This window comes from Aplysia californica, unplaced genomic scaffold, assembly GCF_000002075.1.
Source record: "Aplysia californica isolate F4 #8 unplaced genomic scaffold, AplCal3.0 scaffold00073, whole genome shotgun sequence".
NCBI lineage: Eukaryota > Metazoa > Mollusca > Gastropoda > Aplysiida > Aplysiidae > Aplysia > Aplysia californica.
In genome coordinates this window covers 510,278-523,993 of record NW_004797343.1, presented here as the reverse complement: position 1 = coordinate 523,993, position 13,716 = coordinate 510,278, and the positions used below count along the sequence as shown (strand labels likewise).

The following is a 13,716-nucleotide window of genomic DNA, read 5'->3' as shown; positions in this document are numbered from 1 at the left end:
CCCCCCAGCTACTGATTAAATGGCAATGATAAGCTAGTTTTGACATAGATCTACGTGATGAATTGTGTGGTGGTCTGTGGAATCAAACGTTGCCTTATGCTAGGCTTTAGTTGTTCAGTGTATTTTCCAATATTTTTTCGGTATGGCATCAAAGAAACGATACTGCCTCTCATTTGAAACCAAATTACTTTTGAATGAAGAACTCGAAAAGGGGCAAAAATCTGGCTTTTCATTGTAGCCTACCACTTGTTACATCCCTTGATACATTGCTCGATTGATGCCTGTAATTATCTACACACACAAAATAACAACTCATGTTTGCTAAAAGAACACTCGGATTCAACGAAATTGAAGATCAGGCCCGACGAATTCCTTGAACTTGAATCAGAGTTCCACTGCACCACTTTTTGATTGCATAAAAAATATAGACTACAGTAGATCATTACTATAGCGGCACATGCTACAGGGGGACCTTACTGGAATCCGTAACTCAATTAACTGTGCTTGGGTTTAACAGGGCAAGGAAAGGCCCGAACTTGGATATGATGGGAGTGATCGAGCGAGCTCTAACTGGAGGATGGGGGTCGGGGGCTGTAGGTGGGCTACTAACAAGCAGTCAGCAGTGCGGCCTTGTGATTGACCAGTCCAGTGATGAGTGAGGTGGGGCAGGAGGCAGACAGAGATGGTGCGGAGGGACGCGTTACGCGAGCCACTCCAAAAATGATGTGCTATAGCCTTATGCCTAGGCTAAGCCAAAAAGACAGTAAAAGAAGAGGAGAGAGTGTAGTGTGTGATTTGTATGCAATTCCCCTTTGCATTCCTATAGCGGAAACTTGCATACAGTGGGATTCTTCTCCTGGAACTAAAAGTCCCGCTATAGCTATGTTCTATTTATTGTATTGAGTCTTGACGCTTTCCTTTCATGTGAGTAGGAGGCCAAAATATTTAGTAGTCTGAAAAGTAAGTCATGTTATAAAAATAACATTTTGGTGCTTCAGTTAGATCTGGTGTGAGGGTTCTCGTGGTCTAGAGGTTAAGGTGTTTGCCTCTCATTCAAATTCAAGGTCCCTGGTTCGAATCTTGATAGCGACAGAAAATTTTCTTCTCTAAAATTTTCTCCTTTCGCTTCCTTTCTTGTTCTCTAACAAAGATCTGTCGTCTGCTTTTGTCTCCACTTTCTGCCACCACCCCCTCACCTTCATTGCTCCCTCCTCTGGGCTCCTGACTCTTTCTGCAGTTTTTCTACTGCTACTCCTTGGCTCCTTCTTACGGCTGTCTTTCAGCCACACCCCTGATCTGATGGTAAGAAAGATCTACCCCTAGCCCTCTCGGATAAAGGCGAAAAATCTCGGAGGTCCTATGTGTAAGTTGCGCACGTTGAAGATCCCCTGGTGATCCTAAATCGATAAGAGTAGGCTTCGGCCGCCACCTGAGCATCATTCAAAAGTTTCTACCAACTGAAAATGTGCTCAACATCCCGCTGTTTGAGAGCAAGGAAAACGCGGGATCTTAGTTGAATCATCAGGGGAAAAATTCACAGTGAACCATGGTCGATTAAGTCAATGATCTGTAAAATGTATAATTAATTGATAATAATAGTATTAATAAATAGCATTTATACTGCGCATTTCCATTTTTTTAAAAGATGCTCAATGCGCATTACAAAGAAAAAGACATCACATCTTAAAAAGTAATCGACATGGGTGTACGTAAAATTAAGTATTATACATATAATATAAATGTATATGTGTAAAAATTTATATGAGAAAAACAGTCTCACAGTGAGGTTGGCTAGAAACATTCATTCTATCCAAATAGAAAAGCCCCTCTCTCTCTCTCTCTCTCTCTCTCTCTCTCTCTCTCTCTCTCTCTCTCTCTCTCTCTCTCTCTCTCTCTCTCTCTCTCTCTCTCTCTCTCTCTCCCTCTCTCTCTCTCTCTCTCCCTCTCTCTCTCTCTCTCTCTCTCTCTCTCTCTCTCTCTCTCTCTCTCTCTCTCTCTCCTCCCCCTCCCTCCCTCCCTCCATTTTTTGCCAACATGACATGAATAGAATTGACAAATGTCTTTCTTTATTCAAGGGAGATCATTTTATTCACACTGACCCTTTCAAAATCCAAATCAAAGTTTGCTCAGTATGGCGTGTGGCCTCTTTCAGCTTGAATTACTGATACAAAACGTCTGTTCGTTGACTGAATTAATGTCCATATGGTTGTCTGAAGAATCCCCTGCCATTCCCAGTGAAGTGCAGTCTTCAGTTCCTGACGAGTTTATACGGAGCGCAGCCTGTTTCTAATCCTCCAGTCAAGGCCATCTTACAGATGTTCTGTTTGGTTAAGGCTTGTTGGTCTTGCAGGACAGTCCAGAACAACCATTTGATGAGTTTGGAAGGAGTTTTCACTGATCGTAGCCATGTTGTGGTCGGACATTGTTTTGTTAGCAAATTCCATCATCCGTGACATGTAGGGCAGTCATTGTAACGAAGAATTTTGTCACAATACCGTCGTCTCTTGAGGTTGTTTTGAAAAGTAACTGAATGTGTACGACAAAGAGCAGAGATTACACCCTATACCATCACATTTAAGCCACCGATTCGGGCCTCTTGGGAGACGTTGGATTTGGGAAATCTCTATCCTTTTCTTTAAAACCCTCTTTCTCTTCCATCAATGCGACGAACTAAAAACCTTAACCATTGCTTATAAGAACACTTTGCCAACGTCTTTAGTTTCATTGCCAATGATGTTGTGCCAAAATCTGGCGATTTGTTCAACGAAACAGGGTTAGAATGGCTCCACACAAAAGGCGATAATCACGTAATCCACGATCTAATAAAAGTCTAATAACGGTGTTTTAAGATAGTCCGAAGTACCTGACAGTCTATGGAACGGGTTTGTACATGGGTGTTGAAAATACCCATTTCTGACTTCGAGTTGTCGCCCTTGGTTGACCACGTCTAGGCTTGTCTTGGACAGTTTTAGTGGTGTTAAAACTTTAGATGGTTCTTCTACACGTATTTACGTGTCTTGCAACAGCAGAAAGCGCAATTAAAGAATTTATCATACACACAGCCCTTTTATTTTCTGAATTTGTCAATTTTTTATTTTGAAAAACAGGTGAAAAAAGTATCCAACCGTTAAAAAGTACAGAATTCCATAGTGCGTTAAGTGTGTTTACAATATTGTCTACGTGATTCACAGCAAATGTTGATTTCAACATAGACCTAGAAAATACCAACACTTTGTCCATGCACTAAATCCGGTTTATGATTTCTTTCGTCTGCTCTTGCACAAGGAGTCTCATAAGTCACACAAGTCGTACTTTTAATTTTTACTGCAATTCTTGCACTGTACCGAAAATTATCGTAATATAATATGTATATAGATATATATATATATATATATATATATATATATATATATATATATATATATCACAGTACATCATTATGACAGGTATGCTTTTGTGAATAAAAAATGCCTCAGGCAATTTTTGAAAATGGAAATTGTTCGGGCAGATTTTATTGTGTATATGGGAGTTCGTTCCTTACCTGGGGACCAAAGAACAAAAAGGAACGCTCGCCGTATGTTTTGTAATTTTGTTTTGGAGTTTTAAGAATTAGATTATCAGAGGCTGATCTAAGGGTTTTAGGTGGATGATATAATTCCAGGAATGTTTTAAGATAAAAGGGTGCACTATCATTTATACATTTAAAACAGAGAACGGCAGTTTTGTATTTGATCCTTTTTTTTATTGGCAGCCAGTGTAGTTCTTTCAGAATTGGTGTTACCTGCGCTGATTTCTTTTGTTTCATTATCAATTTTGCGGTTGATTTTGGAGTACTTGTAACTTTGATAGTTTTTCGGCTGTCAAACCAGACAAAATAACATTACAGTAATCTAACTTTGGTAAAATCAGTGTTGTTACAAGTGTCTTGGCTGCTGCTTTAGTTAGATAATTTCTTACACTGCCAATTTTCTTAAGCTGAAAGTAAATACTTTTGCGTAGCTGGGTAATTTGGGAGGACATTGACATATCATAATCCAACTGAACCCCTAGATTTTTAAGACTTCTTTTTGAACGGATGGTATGGTTATTAATATCAATTTGTAGTTCTGGGAGATTTCTAATGGCTTTTGTATTTCCACTCAACATTATTTCCGTCTTGTCATCATTTAGTTTCAATTTATTGCTGGTCATCCATATTTTTAAATCTCTAGTACATTGTTCAGTAGAGTCGACTAAAAATTAATGATCTCCCCTTACTTTGAAATGAACTGACTTTACCCCTTATAACAATAACATACGGCGAACAAAGACTGGGTGGTAAACCTTGATGACCAATCACAATGATTTCTTATAAGGCATATCATGTTCCCTTCCGGTCGTGAGAGGTCGATTCCATTGAGCTTCCCCCTTAATCTGTCAAGTAGTCTACTGTGTTCCTGCATTTCTGACCGAGATCACCGCTCATTATCATGTAACTCATCATTGTGTTATGAATGCACTAATTAAAATACGAATAATGAAAGGCAAGCTCACTGCCAATATTACACAAGGATGATCTGACAGTCCCCTAGTAGGGGCGCCAATCTGTTTTGCAGATTTGGGTTCGGACCCGACAGAAAAAGTTAGGTCAGGGAAACAAAGGCAGCGACGAAATTGAGATCACAGTTCAATCTGACCCCGTCTGACGCGGTCTTGTTGGCCCTACCTACAGAATCATGCCTTGATGTAAGCCTGTCCCCGGGGTTTTATGCTCTCCGCATAATTTAGCAAAATTTGATCCTTTTTTTTTTGGTGTAATTTCTGTTTATTTTCCTTTATCATTCTTTGTTAAAATTAACAGAATCGCATAATTTCATATTTTTGGGCTCAGTTTGCATAATTTCAGATTTTTTATTCTCATAAAACCGCGGGGACAGGAGTTTCAGGCTGCGCGCAGTGCAGATTGACCATAGTTCTGCTGTGAGAGAGGGCTTCTATCAGGCATGAGCTGCCTCCATCACTAGGTCTATATTATAACTTCCTTGTGCAGTCGAACCTGTGTAAGACGACCGCACATTTTCGAGGGGGAAAGTGGCTGTATAAGACAGGACTGGTCAAAATGAAGAAAACAAACTATTTACTTAGGTCCCAACTGGAGGTGGTTGGATGCCCTTGGGCTGATTAAAATGTGTTGTTGTTGTTGTTTTGTTTCTTTTGAAAGAGGGGATAGGATAGAACGCTTTTTGTGGGACTTTTAAATTATGGTTCCGGGAAAGGTCAAAACAAAACAAAATGTTTCAGGAAGGTCAAGTGTCATAGTAAAACAAACAAATGGGTCGACACCACTTGGCGAACGAGCTACACTTCTGTCACGAGTTTGTTTTGACTTCTTTTGTTATGGACTGTGTTGTGGGCGAGCCTTAAATGTTATGACGGATCACGCGCTTCCCTTATGAGCAACTGAAAATGTACTGTTACCCATTGGTCAACTTGGGTAAACATTGGGAGTGACCTAAGCAATATGACCGTTCATCCATTGGAGGGACTGACAACAACGACAGGTGAATTAATTATGACGGCGTGTCCACAACGTCAGGGGAAAATGCATAATTTTTGACAAAGTCTGGCCGTCTTCGGCATGTAGATTTGGCCTTGGGTTGAAATAGCCCAATAGGGTGGTCGCGGCCGCGTTGGACATGTGCCCGTTTTACACAGTTAAATTATATAGAAAATACGCAAAGGGGAAAATGGAAAGTGGCCATTTGTACAGGTGCCCGTCTTATAAAGGTAGCCATCGTGGATAGATAGATAGATAGATAGATAGAAAGATAGATAGATAGATAGATAGATAGATAGATAGATAGATAGATAGATAGATAGATAGATAGATATGTCCTATTATATAGGCCTATTTTTTAATATAGTTTTTGTACATTTTAAATTAAATTTGTAAAATATATTTATTTGTTTATTTATATTTGTTTATTTTCATAAATGGAATTGACCATTATGTCTCATGACTATTGGTTACGGGGAAATATATTTTAAAGAACCATAAAAAAAAACAACTTAGCTTCTATTTAATTTTGATTACATTTTGCCATTGCTGGCGTGCAAATAAATGTTTGATATTATTATGTTTTGTTCCATCTTTTCACTTCCTTTTACATCATAATTAATTACTTTGCAGCCTGCTTAAAGAGTTAGTGTGTGTGTGTGTGTGTGTGTGTGTGTGTGTGTGTGTGTGTGTGTGTGTGTGTGTGTGTGTGAGGGGGAGGGGGGGGTCTGTGTGCCTATGATATCATGTATGGGTGGAGACTCCACTCTAAGCTCCAGAAAGACTAGATTCTCCACTTTGCTTAAAGCTTTAAAGTAAAGTAGACTTTATTTACTGATACTATCTGGTTTTCATATTTATCACCTTGGGCTAAGTCGCCTACTTTTTTTCTTTTTGTACTGTGGCCTGTCCAGCAATGTGTGAGAAGCCTGAAAAGTGTGTGTATGTATGTGTGTGTATGTGTGCGTGTGGGGGACCTGATCTGCCCTTTCAAAGTGTAAAAGAATTGTGTGCATAATTGTTTCTGTATCCTTGTTTAGGGGGGGGGGTTACTTTTCTCTTGAGGCTTTTTTCAAGCTTTTGCCTTTTGAAAAGATTGCTGTATTTTCTTCTTTTTTTTTTTGTTTCAGAGCAAATGAAGAAATATGAATATGTGCCATCTCTTCACGACATTCGTGTAAGTAAAGTTAGACAACAAAATGTAGTATTATTAATTTATGTTAATAGTTATATTAACATGCAGCATACATTGTGGATTCTGATTCTCTAGAGATTCTGGGTTTTTTTATGGATCTTGCCTGCTCAAGGATCTCAAGCTCTCTAAAAATGGTGGCCATGCATTGCTAAGGATTTTTCTGCATATTCATTGCCTTGATTTGAGGGTAGTAGCGTGGTGTGATATGGGTTTAACCGCTCCTTTCACTGCTCCAAGCGTTTTTGGGAGATGGAACCTCAAAATTTAAAGTCCATACATCCTCAATAAGACCCCCCGCAAGGGTAGGTGGCTAGTAGTCTTCTCAGATAAGGACAAAATCTCTGACCCCACTTAAAATTGCATTGTGGCGTCGGTGGCCTAGTGGTTAGGCTACCAGACTCATAATCGTGAGGTTGCAGGGTCGGGAGTTTGAGCAGCTGCGGGCCCGACGTTGTGTCCTTGGGAAAGGCACTTTACACAAATTTTCCCCACTTCGCCCAGCAAAAGATTTTGTCAGTATGTTAGTGTTTTAGCGCCTATAAATGGCTGCTTGCACTTTATTATTATTATTATTATTGGCTACTTAAAGTCGATGAAAAGGAAGCTTTTTTTTCAGGCAGGCTGCTGTAAAGTAATAGATCAATGATGTGCATTCTGCACATTCTTCAACACTTGAAGACATGCTGTTTATAGAGCACTTTAAAAAGCATGCCTTTGTTGCTCATTCAGATATTTCAGTTTTGTTTTCTCTGTCTAAAACTTTTTAGAAGCAGACAACAACATAATATGTATACTATGAAATTAATGAAAATTCATGTTTCTGATTTTTGTATGATTGTTCAAAATATGTTGAGATATTGTTGTGGTCTGCTGATGATGGGACATACGTGTCCACTACATGCTTAATAATTAAGAACCTCTGGTCAGTACAGATAGACAAATCACCAAGTGCAAGATCTGCAACATACACCAGCTATCATGGTTTTCCATTCCTTCCGTTGCTCAGATCTCTTAAAAAAGCAACATTATCCTGATCTATCCCTGTCACCTATCTGTTTAGGCTCTCCTAGTAGATTGCTCTGGGCCTTCCCCTTCCTCGTTTGGCTTCAATTGTGCCTGTGAAAACTAGATGTTCTAGGCTTTTATGTCGATTCAGGTGTACCAAAAACTGCTTTTTGTCTTTTCCTGATTGTTTTTATCAGCGAGCGGCCCTCGTTGGCTTCTTCAAGTACTACCACATTTGATTTATTTTCCTTCACTTCTAAGAAATTCTCCGCAGTCTTCTAAGAAACCACATTTCTGTTGCTTGAATTTTATTTCCACTGTTTTAGTGATTGTCTAGCATTCACAGCCATATACAAGGGTTGACCGTACAAAGCATTTCAGAACTTTCTTTTTGATAGTCGTTGGGATGTTTCTATTTTCCAGGATTGGGCTAATTTTATTAAAACTATCCTTAACCATAGCAATTCTTCATTTTATTTATGTGGAACGTTTGGCATCAGATATAATTGTATCTAGATATTTAAACTGTCGAACTTGTTTGATCTTTTTGCCTTTGCTTATATGAGATTACAAATAGGATTTACTACTTTATTAGATATCTCCGTGCCTTTTGTTTTCTTCACATTCAGCAATAACCATTGTCGTTCACTTTCAGTTACAACATTATCTAGGTGTTTGAAATCATGAAATTATTTTCTCTGCACCATTCTATGAGTTGATTATCTTTACCCTTTCCCCATGGTCCAACTACATCTTCTGAGCGTGCACCTCCTACTTTCCTATATCCTGAGATTTTATTTGTTTCATTGCCTTATCAATGTCTTCATAAAAGTTCTCTACTTCCTCATTTTCATGCTCTGATGTTAGAGCACATACTTGGATGGCACCTGTGTCAAAAGGTTATCCTTCCAATTCAGCCACAATGGCTCTATCTGAAGCTCCCCAAAAACCTTTGATGCTCTTTGCTGTTGCTTCTTAAAATTATATTCCTTCTCTTCCTTCCGTGCCAAAGATAGACAAAAAATACGTTATACTTTATAAAACATCACCTTCCTGCCTATATTAATGGAGATACAACATTTGTGTCATGACGTGGTGAAATCAGGCGCTCCGTCACTTTTGGGGAAAATGGGGTTATTGGTATTATCTTAAAGCCTGTTCATTCGCCTTCCTTTTGTTTTTAAAAAAAACTATCCATCTAGGTTGAATAGAAATCGAAATATTTGGGATTGAAGGAGGTCAGTGTCGCCTTGTTTCAGAGGTAAAATTAGCGAGAAAGTGGCCGCCTAAGTTTGGTAAATTCCACAGCCTGAGAGTCATTGGAATTTGAAAATTTATATATTGTGGGGCCATCTGCGGGTAAAATTTCCCTCATGTTTATCCAGTTTTACCATGCAATTTTTTTCTCCATTTTTGAAACCTACATCCATTTCCCCCAAAATTTCAAGCACCCGTTTCAATCAATAAATTATGTTTAGAAGTCTTATAAAAATGGGTTTAAAAAAATAATTTGCTATTTTGGGTCTTTTTGTTTTAAAAAATGTTATTCACTTTTTTCAAATATGTATTTTTCCGACTTCAAATTACGTCTTCTCCATTATTTTTTCATCTGAATGGCTTCATTGTTGTACACAATGTGCGTCCATAGGTGATCTTTCCGAAATAGAGCCCTTTTTTAAGTTAATAAGAAAATAAAGTTACAATCAGTGCTTTTGTTGGGAATTTCGAGGTTTTTTGCTATTTGTCCATAGTAACCTGCATATTTCCAGAGTCCATAATTTTTGTCATAATCGTAAGATTACAAACCTGGCGTTAGTTGTTCATTAGTTGTACATAGAGGTGTTGTAGATTGTACTTACTAAAAATGAAAGCCAACCGACGAAAAATAAAAGAGAAAATAGCTTTTTAAATTTGATGAAATTATCCAATATGGCGGACGTTTACTTGGTTACCATTATTACCATGTGCTTATAATAGTAAATAATTACTTGAATTTATTCTTTGATGTCTGACTAATATAAATATACCATCGTTGCTATATTTAGTCAAGTGATATGGATTTTTAGAAATTTCACCAACAGATGGCCCTCCTCAATGTTTTTCCTTAAATTCCACACAAAAATGTGTTTTGAAATGGGCATAAAAGGTGTCGAGCCAAAATAAGAAAATTGGAGAAAAAAAAATTGCCTATTGGCTAAAAAAATGCTGACTTCTTTGATTTCATTATTTTGACATGCGCCTGATTTCACCACGATGCCTCACATTTATTCTAATGGGAATGATGGTCAGCAACACCCAAGGACTTGAGAGTCCACAGAAGAGTTAAAGTCTTTAGCAAGATAAGATAACATATACTTAATTATCCCAGAGGGAAATTTTTCTTGGCTGTACTGGATCGTAAAAACACATACATAAAAAGTTTTAATTATATATTATTCTAATTAAAATTCAATATGAAAAGAGAAGTAAAGCTGACAAAATGTACATTCACATCTGATGCATCATTCAACCACATGCAGGAATTAAATTACAAGATCTTAGGAGTTATATATTTATAGATACATACTCTAAAGAGCAACACTCATCTATGCTCATTCTGACAAAAGCCTCATGCTAGATGGTGAAAAATTTCTTTTATATCTTTCTTTCGTTGTTTTTTGAGGTACATATCTGATGTGTAAGAGCCTCGCGCCACTGAGCAGCGCCGAAATATTCGTGTTTAGAACATAATGTGTTTTTTTTGTAGATCTAAAACTTCTGCAAATGTTTCAAATGCAAGGATAATGGGGTAAGTTATTTTCAGATATTTTCTGTTTTATCGCTTTCAGGCTCAAAGGTCGTTCCGCAACCGTTTACAGTTGATGGAAACAAGGGCAGCAAAAAAAGAGAAAAAGAAACAAGATGAAAACTTGCGATTGGAGCAGTTGTCCATGCGAGAAAGAAAGATAGAAATGAAAAGAAGGCAGCGCTTAGAGGTAAATATTTACTGACCTGAGATTTTGTGTGAGTCAAACTTGTTCAAGAAATCACCCGTTGTTGAGGAGAAAAGTGGTCATCTTTGACAAGTGGACTTGTGGGACAGTATCACTATTAAGTAGAAAAACACTAGAGAGGAAGTGGGAAGTGGTCATTTGTACAGGTGATTGTCTTGGACAGGCAGTCGTTGAAGGAGGTTCGACTGTATATTCATTATTTGCTCTAGATACAAGTGGTAAGCACGGCATCTCACTGAGAAGGAGGAACTCTGGTGTTCAAACTTTCCTGACAAGTTGCTTGAAACAGATCTATGGCCTGAGATAGTCTGACTTTGACTCCATGGAGAAACTGATTGAGTGGGTAGATGACAGAAAGATGGAGAAGGAAATGACATATAGAGAAAGAGATTAACTGGACATATATTGAGATATTACTATTAGATGACTAATATAGACCTTACCAAAAGGGTGCTGAGATAAAAAAAAACAACAACCCTCATTTGATCAGAAAAGCAAAGGGAGGGCTTCCCACCAGAAAAAAATTGTTACAAAAATAATAATTAATAATTTTAATAATAATTGCATTTATATAGCGCATATGCGCATGCTCTATGCGCTTTACAGCCTTTATTACCCCCAGCAGACTCTCTGAGAACACTCAGAAACATTCTTGGCTTCTGCGGAAGCATACAGTGCAAGCTGCGGATTTCACGCGCTCAAAAACTACCAAACTGACAAGATCGTTCACTGTCTATAGCCGGGTACCCATTTCCACTTGGGTGAAGTGAGGAAAATTTGTGCAAAGTGCCTTTCCCAAGGACACAACGTCGGGCCCCTGACGGGATTCGAACCCACGACCTTATGGTTGCGAGTCCGAGAGCCTAACCACTAGGCCACCGACGCCAAAAACCCAAAACATGCTGCCTGACCCTTTAAAAATACAGTCAAACCTTGTTATACCGCCTACCTTGGGATGAGCTTGGAGTTGGCGGCACAGCCTGGCTGATGGTTTTACAGAATAACACCAATTGTGGTTTAACTATACACGCTTGTGATTTATCTATGTACACCCTCCTCTTGTAGCGATCCAACTTGCACTGATTGGTCACAACTCTCTGCTCTGCGCCTCGACTGCGACTCACGCGGTCTTCCACAGTCTGTGTCTCACGCCTCGGCCTGCCCTTGTTCTCATCTTCAATTTTAAATAGGTACCGTACTCGATTACTTTCACGAAATCAACCAGCTAACCACACGCCCTTGTGATCTCAAGATCAAACAAAACAAAATAAACGACAACTTCCAACGTGCGAACAGGACATGGTTCAACGCCATCTACACTTTGTGCATTTTATTACTCCATTTCCTGAGTTTCATAGTCCACCAACCGACCGGGGGTTTTCCTGACTCGATCAGGATATCGCCTGAGAGGGGGTTCACCTACACCTTCGTTTCTCGTCAGGGCCTGCAAGGTCTGAGACTCACTTCCACCTCCCTCATCATCCTCTTCCTCTGAAGTTACATCTCATACCACTCTACTAACATCGAGAACGTGACGAGCCATACCATCGACAGCAACATTGTTTATCGAGTTTACTCCCTTAACCGTACCTCTATTCCACTTGGTCGTGCTTTTGTTCTAGGGTGGTTTAACCCAAACATCATCTCCAACTTCAAATCTTCCTTGAATTTCTTCTTCATTAACGATATGGTTTCTCCAATCATAACGGTAGACAACTCTCTGTGGCACTGATGCTGGGTCCAAACCTGCTCTTGGTGTTGAGTTGTACCAAAACACAGCTTCTTGTGGGGAAATGTTTCTGCAATGGACTTCACTGTACGGTGGTGTCTCTCAACAATCCCGTTCTTCGTAGGCCTATATGCAGCTCTGAACAGTGGTTTGATATTCCATTTCTGAAGCATCTGCCAAAAACAATCTGAGTGAAACACTGTGCCATTATCCATTAAGATCTCGCGCACTGGTCCTCTCTCCAACATGAGTTCTTCAACTACTTCTGTCACGAGCCCTGCTGTCTCTCTCTCTTCAGTTTCTTCCATATTGCAAATCGCCCTGGGCCACAATCAACAATTGACAGGTATGGCACTTGATGATGGTGAGTTATGTCTATTGCCAATCTTGTCCAGTCTGTAGCGACATCTAGGTTGCCCGCCTCATGGACAACTGGTGCAGGATCGATAGATGGATTTTGCTCACAAAAGCTTGTACGACTTTTTTCACATCAGCACGGCTCATTTCTTGTAGCACTTTCCGAGCCAAATACAAAGTACGGTCTACCCCATATGGTGCACATCTTGCAAGTCTTTCAAGTCAAGATGACCAGTAGCACACACGCATGGTTCTGGTTCTCCCTCCTCCATTCCATACCCGCCAGTTCTTAACCACTCTTTTTTCACTCTTGTCAGAATGTCTGCTTTGTTCTTTCTGACCCCCAGTGGGTCGGAGGGATATAAATAGACCCACTGCTTCGTCTGCAGAAGGTGCAACCCCTTCAAAGGCGAGGTGTCTCATACGGACCCCAATCCTCTGAGTACCCCCTGTTTGTCGGGGGGATATAAATAGACCCACTGCTCCGCCAGCAGGAGGTGCAACCCATTCAAAGGCGGAGTGTCGCAAACGGACCCCAACCCTCTGGGATCCGTGTGCGACACTTACTTTGGTGTATCTTCCTCTTCTCCTTCCTTCTTTCTTTCTTCTTCTATCTTTCCTACCACCGTTGACCTCATGTGCAGCAAAACGAGTGGTCACCCATCCCACAGAGTGAGCGCCTCGTTGACCGTGAGGTGCGACCCGTGCGGAGGGAAACCGGGTACCTGGCGGTTGAGGTAAGATCAGTCCACGGACTGTCCCTTGCCAACACACCTCTTTGGCCCAGGTTTTCCTCTTACACGGGAGGGTGACACAACCCATGCCACTCAATCGGTTGAGAGCTGAAACCCCATCAAGCCCTGGTTCAATCTTGACGGGAGGGTTTTGTACTTTCTCGTTG

General features: G+C 39.8%; 1 protein-coding gene across 1 annotated transcript in view; it reads left to right on the top strand.

Moving 5' to 3' along the window:
• Window positions 1-13,716, top strand: part of LOC101856722 — a 54,172-nt gene that overhangs the window by 21,131 nt on the left and 19,325 nt on the right. Inside the window, exons 3-4 of the mRNA XM_005093956.3 lie at window positions 6,667-6,713; window positions 10,565-10,711. Of these exons, the coding sequence (XP_005094013.1) occupies window positions 6,667-6,713; window positions 10,565-10,711 (194 nt within the window). The remainder of the gene's footprint in view (window positions 1-6,666; window positions 6,714-10,564; window positions 10,712-13,716) is intronic.